We start from the raw sequence: 17500 nt of genomic DNA, 5'->3' as shown, positions 1-17500 counted from the left end.
ACAAGCTATGCAAACCTTTTCTAAGCCAGAACATGGGTCAAGAATGACCGTATTGACCTATAATGTTATTTGAGTGTTTCTTTGCTATATTTTTGGAAATCAATTTATTTAATCATTTAATATTCCAAGTATTCATTAAATATCTTGTTTTTGACAACAATCTTGACCACAAATTAATTTATGAACTAAAATAGTTTTTGTATTACTACATCAGGTTAACACACATGTGTGCCAAGTGTGATAACAATGAAAAAAAGACATACTATAATAATAATAATAATAATAATAATAATAATAATAAAAATATGAATTTTTGATGATCAAAAACAATTTAATTGAAGAATACCTTGCATTCTGAATGATTAAAGTAATTTATTGCAAAGATATTTACAATTAAAACTCATTCGGGTCACTTTTGACCCATGTTGTGTATCAAAGAGTTAATCAGGATTTCTAGTGGAATTTGTCGTCCACTAAATGTGCTAATAATATCATACAACATCCGTATTTCTCAGTTGAATGCCACTATTGCATATAATATAAGCTGTATTTGTATAGCACTTCTCATACAAGAATTGCAGCCCAAAGTGCTTCACAGCAAAAACATAGTACAAGATTAGACAGAGCATTTACAGGACAATAATCACAGTGTTGATGTACATGAGTCTGAAAGTTGGTGGAAGCCAGTGTAGAGCGGCTAACACTGGACTGATGTGGTCTCTCCTCTTGGTTCTAGTCAGCAACAGCGCAGATGGTCTGCCATGGTGGACATCTGTAAATAAAAATACCAGCACAGCCTACATCGTTCCATATTTATGATATTGTACATGAAACATTAAACATGTTGAAATCACGTCTTTGTTTCGACCATATTTTTCTGTGTCTCCACACACTTTGTCCACAGATTGGAACGTCTTCCAAAAGCAGCACACAGCCACGATGCTTTTAAAGGTCAAAGTGCTCGTTTTCCTCCTGGGTGTGACCAGCATCTGTATGTTTTGGAGAGCATACATGCCCATGTCACACAGTGTCTGGGCTTCTAATCAACGTGTATCTGAAGAAGATCAGTGGTTAATGAAGCATCTCAGCAAATCTGTTGAACCATTCTTGGCGCCAAACTTCAATCTCGAAGAAGACGCTTTCAACTGGTGGAAGGTAAGCTGACAAAACCTCTGAACCTGCAGTTCAAATCAGATAATGGTACAACTGAAAACTTGTCTAACACCAACCTTTGTGTTCCTGGCAGTATTTACAAAGTGAAAAGCGCAGCTTTAGCACCTTTAAAAGAACAGCAGATGAGCTGTTCCAGATGTTCCCTCACACTGCGGATGTTAAAGGATCCGGCCCTAAACGCCGAACGACTTGTGCTGTGGTGGGGAATTCTGGTAATTTGAAGAAATCCCAGTTTGGACCTCTCATAGATTTCCATGATGTCATTATAAGGTAAATCCTCAAAAAAAAAGAAAGAAAGCTGTTTTGAAATATTACTGTCTTTGGTCCCTTCTGAGAAAACAATGATTTGAGACAGTGGGACAAACACTGTCCTCAATGTCAGAAACTAAAAGTCAAAATTGAAGCAGTCCCCTAACATATCCCTCTGAACTATTTAGAATGAACAATGGTCGTACCAAAGGCTATGAAGCAGATGTTGGGAGCAGAACAACTCATCATGTCATGTATCCAGAGAGTGCTATGGATCTAGATAACACCACTCATCTTGTGCTGCTTCCATTTAAGATACTGGATCTTGAGTGGGTCATGAAGGCCCTCGGCACAGGATTCTCTGGAAAGTGAGTATTTTATTACAGTACTTTTTATTTAGAAATTCAACTTTCCTAGCGGTCACAGCTGTACAAAGTAGTAGGTTGCCAAATGTAATGGAAAACCATCTTCTGGTTGTTGAAACACTCAAAACTCAAAATGTCAACCTCATTGTATCACCAAAGTCATTGGGATACATCTTCTGGAAACCCTGAATATCTGCACCATCCTGTAGATGTTGAGATATTTCAGTCTTGAGCATAATGGTGGTTTTATGTGTCATCGTACTGTTTACTGTTAAATTATTTAGTGTTTCCATGTGATGCATCTTTAAATAGCCAATGAAATCTAACACTACAACTACTGGTCTTTTATACTTACTCCTCTCTTTGTGCTGTATCCTATTATGTTGTTAGTTTGCTAAGACAAGCAAAGATAATGCATAGTACCCGAGTGTCAATCAAGTTTGATCAAAGGCCAACTGAGTATTGTCAGTCTGGAGCTGCAGCAGGCTTTGCATTTGAATTACATTTTGCACCCGCAATATACCATGACAGATCAATCATTCACGACTAAAACTTAAACAATTTCATCTATGTCTGGCAGAGCCTCAGTCAGTAGGGGCTTGGACTGTGAGCCGTAGTGGTTGCTGGTTCAAGTCACCGACCCGACTTAAAAAAATGGAGTGTGACTGCTACTTGGAGAGGTCCCAGTTCACCTCCTGCCCTGCTGTGGTGCCCTTGAGCAAGGCACTGGACATCCGCCTTACCCCTCACTCCCATTGCTCCCCGGGCGCTGTACATTAGCTGCCCACTGCTCCTGGTACTAGACTCCTGGTACTAGGATGTGTGAAAAGCAGAGAACACATTTCACTGTGTGCTCTGCATGCGTGACCATTCAAAAGAGGGGTTCATCCCAAATCTATATCATCTATATCTATATTCTATATCTATAAGAACCGTTCCCTACACATACCTGGGTGAAAGATACATATCATCTTCATTTTGAGATATAACAATAAACCAGCTGCTTTGAGCAGTTACAAGGCAAAAACAAATACAGACGAGCCCATTGCAGTTCAGCAAGCTTAAGTTAATATCAACAAGTAGATTCTAACATGTAGAATACACAATATAATCTGTTTGCACATCCTCAATAACCTAATTATGTCCGTTATGACTTGCCAGGCACAACATTAACAAGACAAACACAATTTAGTAAGGAAAAACTCTTCAACCCACAAAACAAAAAGAAAAACTTTTATGAAAATCCGCCATCAATAAGTCAATTTTATGTTTCCAGTTTTTGTATGTTTATTTATCTTTATGTGATGACGGGTGAATTATTACAACATCTGTTGTACTCTTTTCTGTTTATAGCTTTGTTAGATTGAGTGCCGTGTCCGTTGTTTACAAGCAGTTTACAACCACTTCAGGGTTAAGGGAACAGTCTGCTTTCAATAAAAAAAGACCATATACCTTCTCACATGTAACATCCATCCATCCATCGTCTACCGCTTATCCGGGGTCAGGTCGCGGGGGCAGCAGCTCCAGTAAGGAACCCCAAACTTCCCTTCTCCGGACCACATCCGCCAGCTCCAACTCGGGGATCCCGAGGTGTTCCCAGGCCAGTGAGGTGATATAATCTCTCCACCGAGTCCTGGGTCTTCCCCGGGTACATGTAACATTTAACATTACATAGAAAATATTTACAAAAAGGTAATCAGTGCACGAGGGAGTGTCAGCTTTGCAGCAGCATGTCTGCTTAAGAAAACTGAGATGGGTGCTGATATCGAAACTCTTGAAGCCCCTCAGGAAGTGCAGCCTCTTGAGGATTCCCTTTGTGTTTGTGTTGAGGGTCCATGTGAGTGTGTCTGTGATGAGTGTGCCTAGAAATTGAAAACTGTCCATATTTATGACAGATGACTCATTGATGGAAATAGGAGTATAATTCCCTCTGGACTTCCTAAAGTCAACCATTTTGTCTGGACTGATATCAGACTTGCTGTTTCATCACCCTAAAACAACTTAATTCATAGACCTGATGGAAATTCAAGCACATTGGAACACAGGAGGTTCCAGCACAACGTTCTCTATCTCCACCAGTTCCACCTGTGTGCTTTCACCCAAACCTGGTGTCTCTTACAATGACAAAGATTCAGGGTCCCTGTGCCAGAGACGGTGACGCAAACAGGAAGTTAACTGAGATGCTTCAGTCTTATCCCTTGATGCCCCGTTTTATTATAGGAGTTTTAAATCATTGTAACCTGAGGACATTTTTAAGTCATTTTTATCATGTATGTTAATTGTGCTATTCGCCTCGCTGACTATGTTTACCCTGCATGTACAAAATATGCTCTTATCCTGAAATCCCACTATTCCACCAGTATTCCCATTTATATGCAGCCGTCAAAATAGTTTTCCACCTGTGGCGGACCATATTAGCTGTTTACATGACCTATATCTAATTATATTGTCATATTCGGAATAATAATTCGAACATCTGGAACCAGTCTACAACATTGAATCAAAAACGGAAGTCGTCCACACCAAATCTGTAAAAGTATGGTCGATATATTATCATTATTATATTAATAATAATAACAATTATAATAAATATAAATATATTTAAATATATTCTTTCTTATATTTTTTCTCTTCATATGTACATCCTTTTTTTGTTGTTGTAATTTTGTATATTTTGTAATTATTGTTTACCTCAATTGTATATCGTACTTATTTTTTAATATTTCACATATATAATTTAATTTAGCTGATTTTGCTGAGCTGACATGCTGTCTCTCTCGCTCACATTTCATTGTACTGTTGACCCTGTGAATATGAAACTTGAAACTTGAAACTTGATGAAGGCGGTCAGGAGTGCACACACTGATCTGTATTTAGTATTGTTCTCTCTGCATATTTAACGACATTTATTTGGACAAACACCATGGAACTGGTCCATCTTTATTATTTCATTGGTTTCAAGTTTTATGTCATATGCAAATTAATACATGGTCAACAGTTGAATTGACAAGGTCCATTGAGAGCACCAGTTTGTTCTCTGACATAATGTTGCTCAACATTCATGAACTGACACACCTTTTTGCTTCATCACATATTTTCTCTACAGGTGAGGCTCTGATCTTCCTGAATATGAAAACTTGAAACTTGATGAAGGCGGTCAGGAGTGCACACACTGATCTGTATTTACCCAGTCTGATGGATCTGAGCTGTCTTGTACAAGCACCACGGGCATTGAACTTATTTTTAACATGTGTAGCTACAGTGGTGGAAGAACGACTCAGATCCTTACTGAAGGTTCAATGTGTAGTTTTTCTGTTGGTTTAATTTCTGTTAGACCTCCCTGCCAACGTCGCCACCCTCTGGTGAGGCGAGTAACTACAATCTACTGTTTGTGGATATCTTTCTACAGTTCAGCTGCAGGATTCTGCAAACCAACAGGAGGGAGTGTCACTTTCGCAAATATCACTTGATATGTAAACCTATATTTATGTGAAATTAAAATACTTCACATAACATATATTAAAAAACACATGTTTGTGGATAGTGAACTTTTAGCGGATCACAGTACACACGTGTATATTATCGACTGTGGAATAATAAAATCCGTCCAGACATTTCTGTTTGTGACGAACACGTGAACCTGATGGACTGGAAAAAACACTTTGAGGGAGTTGAAACTCTGCCAAGTCTTGAATCACACCCATTGTTATCGTGATATTGTGTTTAACAAGTGAATGAACTGAAGGTTTTCTCTCTTGTTTTACTCGAGCTGTCTCAGGTGTCCAGGTAAGAGTCTTGGAATTATAATATGTCCAAATTTGAAATGTAGGTATCTTTATTGAGTTTGAATTAAAGTCGTAATCGTAAAAAGTTGACTTTATAATAGTTACGATACCGTACAATATCATTTACACGAGTAAGGAATTTAGTTATTGACATCAGAAAAAATTAACATCTTGTATCTTGTAAATGTATTTAATGATAATTCATTTAACTCATTATGGCATTATTGGCTTGTAATTCTAACTAGTTAAAAAGCATTGTTGACATTTGGAATTGCTAACCCTACTGATTACATGTTAAAAGGGATCTATATATATACAGTATATATATACATATATATATATATATATACATATACAGTATGTATATATATATACATATATTATATATATTATATATATATATATATGTATATATCTCTACTCATACTGGATATGTATTATATATATATATTTATATTATATATACTGTATATATATATATATATTATATCTATATATTATATATATTTATATACTGTATTGTATTATATCACAATACAGTATATATATATACCATTACAGTATATATATATATATAATATACTGTATATGTATATATATATATTACATATACGTATATTTAATATACTGTTAGATGTATATATATACATATACAGTTAATTAATAATACTGTATATGTATATATCTACCTATACAGTATATTATATATATATACTGTATATGTATATATCTATACTATACGTATATATATTACATATACAGTATATATATATACATATACAGTATATATATATACATATACAGTATATATATATACATATACAGTATATATATATATACATATACAGTATATATATATATATATGTATACAGTATATATATATATATGTATACAGATTATATATATATATATGTATACAGTATATATATATATGTATACAGTATATATAGATATGTATACAGTATATATATATATTGTATACAAGTATATATAGATATATATATATCCTGTATATGTATATATATATATACTAATACATATACAGTATATATATATAGTATATATAATATATACTTAATATGTATACATATACAGTATATTTATATGTATACAGTATATGTATATATATATATATATAATATACAGTATACAGTATATATTCTATATACACTGTATATGTATATATATATACTATACATATACAGTATAGATTATATTATAATATATACATGATATATATATATATACTAATATCAGTATATATATATATATATATACATATACAGTATATATATATATACATATACAGTATATATATGTATATATATACTGTATATGTATATATATACATATACAGTATATATATATACAGTATAATACATATACATATACAGTATATATATACAGTATATATATATACAGTATATATATATTACATATACAGTATATATATATATACATATACAGTATATAATATACAGTATATATATATATATACATATACAGTATATATATATATAGATACAGTATATATATATATATACATATACAGTATATATATATACATATACAGTATATATATATATATATATATATACATATACAGTATATATATACATATACAGTATATATATATATATATATATATATATACATATACAGTATATATATATATATATACAGTATATATATATATATTCATACATACAGTATATATATATATTTATATACATATACAGTATATATATACACATACAGTAAATATATATATACATACATACAGTATATATATATAGTATATATACTATATATACAGTATATATATATAGTATATATACTATATATACAGTATATATATATATACATATGCAGTATATATATATACACATACAGTAAATATATATATATACATATACAGTATATATATATATATATACTGTATATGTATATATATACATATACAGTATATATATATATATATACTGTATATGTATATATACATATACAGTATATATATATACATATCTGTATATGTATATATACATATACAGTATATATATTATATATATATATACTGTATATGTATATATATATACATATACAGTATAGATATTATATAAATAGACTGTATATGTATAGATATATTATATATATATATATACAGTATATATAAAATATATATATATATATACATATACAGTAGTATATATATAATACATATATATATATATATGATATATATATATATAACATATTATAGATATATATAATATAATACATATATATATATATATATACATATACAGTATATATAGATCCCTTTTAACATGTAATCAGTAGGGTTAGCAATTACAAATGTCAACAATTGCTTTTTAACTAGTATATATATACTATATATATATATATATATACTGTATATGTATATGTATATATACTGTATATATATATACTGTATATGTATATATATACATATACAGTATATATATACTGTATATGTATATATATATACTGTATATGTATATATATATATATACTGTATATGTATATATATATATATATATACTGTATATGTATATATAATATATTATATATATATATATATATATACTGTATATGTATATATATATATACATATACAGTGTATATATATATATATATATATACTGTATATATATATATATACATACATATACAGTATATATATAAATATACTGTATATGTATACATATATACTGTATATATATATATATATATATATACAGTATATGTATATATATATATATATATATATATATATATACAGTATATATATATATATATACTGTATACATATATATATATACTGTACACATATATATATACTGTATACATATATATATACTGTATACATATATATATATATACTGTATACGTATATATATATATAATGTATACTGATATATATCCCCTGTAGATGTATATATATATATACTGTATATGTATCTATATATACTGTATATGTATAATATATACATATACAGTATATATATATACATATACTGTATATGTATATATATACATATACAGTATATATATATACATATACTGTATATGTATATATTATATATACTGTATATGTATATATATACATATACAGTATATATATATATACATATACTGTATATGTATATATACATATACAGTATATATATATATATATACTGTATATTGTATATATATACATATACAGTATATATATATACATATACTGTATATTACTATATATACATATACAGTATATATATATATATATATATATACTGTATATGTATATATCTATACATTATCAGTAGATATATATATATACTGTATATGTATATATATATATATATTATATATATATAATATACAGTATATATATATATAAATATATATATATTATATACATATACAGTATGTATATATATATATACATATATATATATATATATATACATATATATATATATATATACATATATATATATATATATACATATACAGTATATATATAGATCCCTTTTAACATGTAATCAGTAGGGTTAGCAATTACAAATGTCAACAATTGCTTTTTAACTAGTTAGAATTACAAGCCAATAATGCCATAATGAGTTAAATGAATTATCATTAAATACATTTACAAGATACAAGATGTTAATTTTTGATGTCAATAACTAAATTCTTACTCGTGTAAATGATCATTGTAGGTATCTGTAACTTATTATAAAGTCAACTTTTACGATTTACGACTTTAATTCAAACTCAACTAAAGATACCTACATTTCAATTTGGACATATTATAATTCCAAGACTCTTACCTGACACCTGAGACAGCTCGAGTAAAACAAGAGAGAAAACCTTCAGTTCATTCACTTGTTAAACCACAATATCACGATAACAATGGGTGTGATTCAAGACTTGACAGAGTTTCAACTCCCTCAAAGTGTTTTTCCAGTCCATCAGGTTCACGTGTTCGTCACAAACAGAAATGTCTGGACGGATTTTATTATTCCACAGTCGATAATATACACGTGTGTACTGTGATCCGCTAAAAGTTCACTATCCACAAACATGTGTTTTTTAATATATGTTATGTGAAGTATTTTAATTTCACATAAATATAGGTTTACATATCAAGTGATATTTGCGAAGTGACACTCCCTTCCTGTTGGTTTGCAGAATCCTGCAGCTGAACTGTAGAAAGATATCCACAAACAGTAGATGTAGTTACTCGTCTCACCAGAGGGTGGCGACGTTGGCAGGGAGGTCTAACAGAAATTAAACCAACAGAAAAACTACACATTGAACCTTTCAGTAAAGGATCTGAGTCGTTCTTCCACCACTGTAGCTACACATGTTAAAAATAAGTTCAATGCCCGTGGTGCTTGTACAAGACAGCTCAGATCCATCAGACTGGGTAAATACAGATCAGTGTGTGCACTCCTGACCGCCTTCATCAAGTTTCAAGTTTCAAGTTTCATATTCAGGAAGATCAGAGCCTCACCTGTAGAGAAAATATGTGATGAAGCAAATAGGTGTGTCAGTTCATGAATGTTGAACAACATTATGTCAGAGAACAAACTGGTTGCTCTCAATGGACCTTGTCAATTCAACTGTTGACCATGTATTAATTTGCATATGACATAAAACTTGAAACCAATGAAATAATAAAGATGGACCAGTTCCATGGTGTTTGTCCAAATAAATGTCGTTAAAATATGCAGAGAGAACAATACTAAATACAGATCAGTGTGTGCACTCCTGACCGCCTTCATCAAGTTTCAAGTTTCAAGTTTCATATTCACAGGGTCAACAGTACAATGAAATGTGAGCGAGAGAGACAGCATGTCAGCTCAGCAAAATCAGCTAAATTAAATTATATATGTGAAATATTAAAAAATAAGTACGATATACAATTGAGTTAAACAATAATTACAAAATATACAAAATTACAACAACAAAAAAAGGATGTACATATGAAGAGAAAAAATATAAGAAAGAATATATTTAAATATATTTATATTTATTATAATTGTTATTATTATTAATATAATAATGATAATATATCGACCATACTTTTACAGATTTGGTGTGGACGACTTCCGTTTTTGATTCAGTGTTGTAGACTGGTTCCAGATGTTCGAATTATTATTCCGAATATGACAATATCATTAGTTATAGGTCATGTAAACAGCTAATATGGTCCGCCACGGGTGGAAAACTATTTTGACGGCTGCATATAAATGGGAATACTGGTGGAATAGTGGGATTTCAGGATAAGAGCATATTTTGTACATGCAGGGTAAACATAGTCAGCGAGGCGAATAGCACAATTAACATACATGATAAAAATGACTTAAAAATGTCCTCAGGTTACAATGATTTAAAACTCCTATAATAAAAACGGGGGCATCAAGGGATAAAGACTGAAGCATCTCAGTTAACTTCCTGTTTGCGTCACCGTCTCTGGCACAGGGACCCTGAATCTTTGTCATTGTAAGAGACACCAGGTTTGGGTGAAAGCACACAGGTGGAACTGGTGGAGATAGAGAACGTTGTGCTGGAACCTCCTGTGTTCCAATGTGCTTGAATTTCCATCAGGTCTATGAATTAAGTTGTTTTAGGGTGATGAAACAGCAAGTCTGATATCAGTCCAGACAAAATGGTTGACTTTAGGAAGTCCAGAGGGAATTATACTCCTATTTCCATCAATGAGTCATCTGTCATAAATATGGACAGTTTTCAATTTCTAGGCACACTCATCACAGACACACTCACATGGACCCTCAACACAAACACAAAGGGAATCCTCAAGAGGCTGCACTTCCTGAGGGGCTTCAAGAGTTTCGATATCAGCACCCATCTCAGTTTTCTTAAGCAGACATGCTGCTGCAAAGCTGACACTCCCTCGTGCACTGATTACCTTTTTGTAAATATTTTCTATGTAATGTTAAATGTTACATGTTACCCCGGGGAAGACCCAGGACTCGGTGGAGAGATTATATCACCTCACTGGCCTGGGAACACCTCGGGATCCCCGAGTTGGAGCTGGCGGATGTGGTCCGGAGAAGGGAAGTTTGGGGTTCCTTACTGGAGCTGCTGCCCCCGCGACCTGACCCCGGATAAGCGGTAGACGATGGATGGATGGATGTTACATGTGAGAACTCTGGGTGTATGGTCTTTTTTTATTGAAAGCAGACTGTTCCCTTAACCCTGAAGTGGTTGTAAACTGCTTGTAAACAACGGACACGGCACTCAATCTAACAAAGCTATAAACAGAAAAGAGTACAACAGATGTTGTAATAATTCACCCGTCATCACATAAAGATAAATAAACATACAAAAACTGGAAACATAAAATTGACTTATTGATGGCGGATTTTCATAAAAGTTTTTCTTTTTGTTTTGTGGGTTGAAGAGTTTTTCCTTACTAAATTGTGTTTGTCTTGTTAATGTTGTGCCTGGCAAGTCATAACGGACATAATTAGGTTATTGAGGATGTGCAAACAGATTATATTGTGTATTCTACATGTTAGAATCTACTTGTTGATATTAACTTAAGCTTGCTGAACTGCAATGGGCTCGTCTGTATTTGTTTTTGCCTTGTAACTGCTCAAAGCAGCTGGTTTATTGTTATATCTCAAAATGAAGATGATATGTATCTTTCACCCAGGTATGTGTAGGGAACGGTTCTTATAGATATAGAATATAGATATAGATGATATAGATTTGGGATGAACCCCTCTTTTGAATGGTCACACATGCAGAGCACACAGTGAAATGTGTTCTCTGCTTTTCACACATCCTAGTACCAGGAGTCTAGTACCAGGAGCAGTGGGCAGCTAATGTACAGCGCCCGGGGAGCAATGGGAGTGAGGGGTAAGGCGGATGTCCAGTGCCTTGCTCAAGGGCACCACAGCAGGGCAGGAGGTGAACTGGGACCTCTCCAAGTAGCAGTCACACTCCATTTTTTTAAGTCGGGTCGGTGACTTGAACCAGCAACCATACGGCTCACAGTCCAAGCCCCTACTGACTGAGGCTCTGCCAGACATAGATGAAATTGTTTAAGTTTTAGTCGTGAATGATTGAGCTGTCATGGTATATTGCGGGTGCAAAATGTAATTCAAATGTAATTCATACTATATGATTAAAATACTTTTTCATATTTGGTTTATAACATCATCCCTTCTGCGATGTGTTTAAGTATCTTTCACATAGTAAATGTGTTGAGCGAAGTATGGTAACATAGGCAGTTTAAATAACATTATAGAACATTTGATGTATTTTAAACTGAATATTAATTTGTGAGGGAAAGGGTTTCTTCGAGGCAATCACAATAGAGGTCTACGCTAATAGTTTGTTACAAGACTTTGTTAAAGGATATATAATATATTTCATCTTTGTGTTCATAGATTCAACCTCAAGGCGAGCTCTGTATTCCTTCTAACATTTGAGAAGTTCATAGAGGAACCCTGCTTCTGTTTGTGCATGACTGTCTATGACTGATGCTTTATGCTTAATCTTTTAGTCCAACATTTGCACTAACCCCACCCATCTTAATTCTGTGCCTAAACCTTAAACATCGAGGTGTCACTATCATAACAGATGCATTTCTATTTACGTTTGGATGGAAATGTGAAATATGCCTTTAATATCCTGTACTTGCTTTTGCGTCAATGTCTATATATAGCCCATCCATGTCTGAACTTAAGATGCATTTAAATCTTAAGGAATGTCTTGATTTAACAAATGCAGATTAACTTCAAAACTACATATATTCATGTAAAGATGGCAAATTTATGTTTTTATTGTTAATATCAATTATGCAACATTTACATCCGCTGAGATTTCTTTTTCAGTTTAAAACGTTTTGTAATCTGTTGACCCTTAAATATAAATTTAAGATAATAAGTAAGATAATTGAGTTTGTGTTAACTAATTTAAATACTAATTTTAATGTGATCATATTTCTAACCAGTGGCGGAATGTAACTAAGTACATTTACTCAAGTACTTTATACTTCTACATCGACTACATGTATTTGGTAATTCAATCAGATTCAATAACACAAAATATAGCCATCAAAATATTTATTGTGTATTATTATTACAGGTTAAGATAAACTTTATTGATACCTTGGAAAATTCACATTCTACCTTGCAATATATAATAGTAAAAAATAAGCCCCTCCTTCACCAGTTTAAGTTAAAAGTTAAGTTAAAGCATTTTATTGTCATTATACAAAAAGTACAACGAGATTCAGAGTGCAACTCTGTCCCAGTGTGCAAAAAATACAAAGACCTACATAACGTGGTAGTAGGACAGACAACATAAGCAATCATACGGAACATGCACATCTGAGTGAGTCAACAGTTTCTAATTGTCTAGTTTTGTGAATCCGTTGTGCGTTTGACCCGGCCCTCGAGGTAACTCGTAAAACGCACGCAAAAAGAAATCCCCTAGCAAAAGAACCTAGACGGCAATATTTTAAACAGGCGAATGACTGTTTTTCCTGGTCAGGGTCCCTGAACACAACACGCGTGGAACGTGTCATCACGTGGTCACGTCATGTCAAAAACTTCAAAATCTTCAAAAAGAATGGCCCTTGTTCTAAAGGAACGGCTTTATTTATAGACGTAAGCTTCACTGCTCACTCCTGAGGTTGATGCAAACTTCATCTTGCTGTAACAGTATCCATTGTGAAAAGGGAGTGTGCACACAGCAGGTTACAACAGCTGTCATCCTTCATTTCATTGACTTCTTCACAGTAAACGTCACAGAATGAGTTTGGGTAGCTTAAACCCAGTGAGAGGGATCAGTCACATTCATTATACATGTAGTTTTAGTTCAGATGATTCACCACAGTTTTAATTACGAAGGGTTGTGTCCAGGCAGTCAGAGACGAGATGTGTCTTGAGCGGTAATGGCTTCTTAGTCTTGTTTTGCTTTGTAAATTCTTTGTTATCAAGGCTTGAATACTTTGAATGTTGAGCGAACTTTGAATGTTGAGCGAAAGATCAAAACCTTTTGTAAAACCTGAATTGATGATGCTGAGCTAGCTTCTGGATAACTCCATACTCGTTATGTCCATGATGTACTCCAGTTTTTAGCGCTTTGTTTCTGAGTATCTCCCAGTAATGACTCCAGTTTCCATCATTGTCTGTTCCAAATCCGAACACGTCGACCTGGGAAACCAAAATTTAAACAATTTTAGGAACCAAGATCGCAATGGAAGCCAACACAAGAAACTTGTTTTTTCCACCAGTCGTCAATTGTTTGCATCCACTTGTCAATCAAATCATAAGTGTGTTACAGCAACACTGTTGATATTTTACAAGGAAAACTCCCAATTTAAAAATGAACTTACCTCGTCACAAATATGCAACGCAAGAACCAAAGCCACAAAGCCAGTGGATGGATATTTGCCTTTCTTTTCCAGCCATATTTCATGAACATACCTCACGAACGCTGGATTTAGGACCATCACCTGTTATGAATCAGAATCAGACTTCAAACTATATTTTTATGAACCATTGCCTTTACAGCCAATAACGTTTATTCAAAAAGAATACTCACTAAATCCTTGTTAGCCTTGATTTTTGATTTTATTGGCATATATGATCTGTTGAAAAGACCATAACATGTCAACATTCCTTTGTTTTTATGTCTCTTCCTGGTTGATATGCGTCTCTTGGAGTGACATTTCATAGGTCTTGAAGGCCAGTGGGCTCCTGTGCCCTGTTGGCCTTTTCAGTAATCAATCCATGACTACATGGTATGTAGTGGCCCCATTCTTCCACTGGGCCTGTCTCGTGCATGGGGAATGGTTCAACAAAGCCAACAACATTGTTTTTCCAAGACAGGACTTGTACTCAAGTTTCTAGCATGATAGATTTGCCTACATGAATGGAAACATTACTCTTGCTCAGTGTTTGCATTTTATGTAAATATTGTGCTGCAGGAATGATCTGCTTAGTGACAGGCACACATTGTCTTAGTGATCTGTGAGTTGTCACAGAAGAGGGTGCTCTTATAGCGCACACACACGTAAGCGTATATAGAGCTCTTCAGAGGGAAGACGCTACTGACGTAGAATTGCACTAATGCAGTGCTTATTATCACAGGCGATGGTGGTGAGAAGCATTCATTGAAATGATTGGGCTTCCATGTTTGGAGACATTGTCCTCCTTTAGAGAGTTTGTCTAAATCACGTGCAAAGCCTGCTGCAGCTCCAGACTGACAATACTCAGTTGGCCTTTGATCAAACTTGATTGACACTCGGGTACTATGCATTATCTTTGCTTGTCTTAGCAAACTAACAACGTAATAGGATACAGCACAAAGAGAGGAGTAAGTATAAAAGACCAGTAGTTGTAGTGTTAGATTTCATTGGCTATTTAAAGATGCATCACATGGAAACACTAAATAATTTAACAGTAAACAGTACGATGACACATAAAACCACCATTATGCTCAAGACTGAAATATCTCAACATCTACAGGATGGTGCAGATATTCAGGGTTTCCAGAAGATGTATCCCAATGACTTTGGTGATACAATGAGGTTGACATTTTGAGTTTTGAGTGTTTCAACAACCAGAAGATGGTTTTCCATTACATTTGGCAACCTACTACTTTGTACAGCTGTGACCGCTAGGAAAGTTGAATTTCTAAATAAAAAGTACTGTAATAAAATACTCACTTTCCAGAGAATCCTGTGCCGAGGGCCTTCATGACCCACTCAAGATCCAGTATCTTAAATGGAAGCAGCACAAGATGAGTGGTGTTATCTAGATCCATAGCACTCTCTGGATACATGACATGATGAGTTGTTCTGCTCCCAACATCTGCTTCATAGCCTTTGGTACGACCATTGTTCATTCTAAATAGTTCAGAGGGATATGTTAGGGGACTGCTTCAATTTTGACTTTTAGTTTCTGACATTGAGGACAGTGTTTGTCCCACTGTCTCAAATCATTGTTTTCTCAGAAGGGACCAAAGACAGTAATATTTCAAAACAGCTTTCTTTCTTTTTTTTTGAGGATTTACCTTATAATGACATCATGGAAATCTATGAGAGGTCCAAACTGGGATTTCTTCAAATTACCAGAATTCCCCACCACAGCACAAGTCGTTCGGCGTTTAGGGCCGGATCCTTTAACATCCGCAATGTGAGGGAACATCTGGAACAGCTCATCTGCTGTTCTTTTAAAGGTGCTAAAGCTGCGCTTTTCACTTTGTAAATACTGCCAGGAACACAAAGGTTGGTGTTAGACAAGTTTTCAGTTGTACCATTATCTGATTTGAACTGCAGGTTCAGAGGTTTTGTCAGCTTACCTTCCACCAGTTGAAAGTGTCTTCTTCGAGATTGAAGTTTGGCGCCAAGAATGGTTCAACAGATTTGCTGAGATGCTTCATTAACCACTGATCTTCTTCAGATACACGTTGATTAGAAGCCCAGACACTGTGTGACATGGGCATGTATGCTCTCCAAAACATACAGATGCTGGTCACACCCAGGAGGAAAACGAGCACTTTGACCTTTAAAAGCATCGTGGCTGTGTGCTGCTTTTGGAAGACGTTCCAATCTGTGGACAAAGTGTGTGGAGACACAGAAAAATATGGTCGAAACAAAGACGTGATTTCAACATGTTTAATGTTTCATGTACAATATCATAAATATGGAACGATGTAGGCTGTGCTGGTATTTTTATTTACAGATGTCCACCATGGCAGACCATCTGCGCTGTTGCTGACTAGAACCAAGAGGAGAGACCACATCAGTCCAGTGTTAGCCGCTCTACACTGGCTTCCACCAACTTTCAGACTCATGTACATCAACACTGTGATTATTGTCCTGTAAATGCTCTGTCTAATCTTGTACTATGTTTTTGCTGTGAAGCACTTTG

The 17500-nt window shown here is 33.6% G+C and overlaps 4 protein-coding genes and 1 pseudogene across 4 annotated transcripts in view; 2 read left to right on the top strand and 3 right to left on the bottom strand.

The window, feature by feature from the left end:
* The window catches only part of LOC115016077 (gonadotropin-releasing hormone II receptor-like), a 3942-nt pseudogene extending 3589 nt beyond the window's left edge, over positions 1–353 (bottom strand).
* The window catches only part of LOC115016137 (CMP-N-acetylneuraminate-beta-galactosamide-alpha-2,3-sialyltransferase 1-like), a 78755-nt gene extending 69230 nt beyond the window's left edge, over positions 1–9525 (bottom strand). The window contains exon 1 of the mRNA XM_029443808.1: positions 9410–9525. The gene's annotated coding sequence lies outside the window, so the exon portion shown is untranslated. The remainder of the gene's footprint in view (positions 1–9409) is intronic.
* On the top strand, positions 940–1794 carry LOC115016138 (CMP-N-acetylneuraminate-beta-galactosamide-alpha-2,3-sialyltransferase 1-like). Its single transcript, XM_029443809.1, has 3 exons — positions 940–1155; positions 1247–1443; positions 1611–1794. Exons 1-3 carry the CDS (start codon positions 940–942, stop codon positions 1792–1794), a joined length of 597 nt encoding a protein of 198 aa, XP_029299669.1.
* Positions 9526–14608: 5083 nt separating the features above from the next.
* The window catches only part of LOC115015795 (CMP-N-acetylneuraminate-beta-galactosamide-alpha-2,3-sialyltransferase 1-like), a 3627-nt gene continuing 735 nt past the window's right edge, over positions 14609–17500 (bottom strand). The window contains exons 2-7 of the mRNA XM_029443361.1: positions 16929–17179; positions 16641–16837; positions 16294–16473; positions 15168–15213; positions 14959–15078; positions 14609–14776 (exon numbers count right to left, since the gene is read on the bottom strand). Coding sequence (XP_029299221.1) covers positions 14609–14776; positions 14959–15078; positions 15168–15213; positions 16294–16473; positions 16641–16837; positions 16929–17144 — 927 coding nt within the window. The 5' untranslated portion in view covers positions 17145–17179. The remainder of the gene's footprint in view (positions 14777–14958; positions 15079–15167; positions 15214–16293; positions 16474–16640; positions 16838–16928; positions 17180–17500) is intronic.
* Positions 17273–17500, top strand: part of LOC115016076 (gonadotropin-releasing hormone II receptor-like) — a 4624-nt gene continuing 4396 nt past the window's right edge. Inside the window, exon 1 of the mRNA XM_029443737.1 lies at positions 17273–17282. Coding sequence (XP_029299597.1) covers positions 17273–17282 — 10 coding nt within the window. The remainder of the gene's footprint in view (positions 17283–17500) is intronic.

Source organism: Cottoperca gobio, chromosome 11 (assembly GCF_900634415.1).
Source record: "Cottoperca gobio chromosome 11, fCotGob3.1, whole genome shotgun sequence".
NCBI classification, from domain to species: Eukaryota; Metazoa; Chordata; class Actinopteri; order Perciformes; family Bovichtidae; genus Cottoperca; species Cottoperca gobio.
Note: the sequence above shows the minus strand (reverse complement) of the source record. Positions and strands in the feature narration are given on the sequence as shown.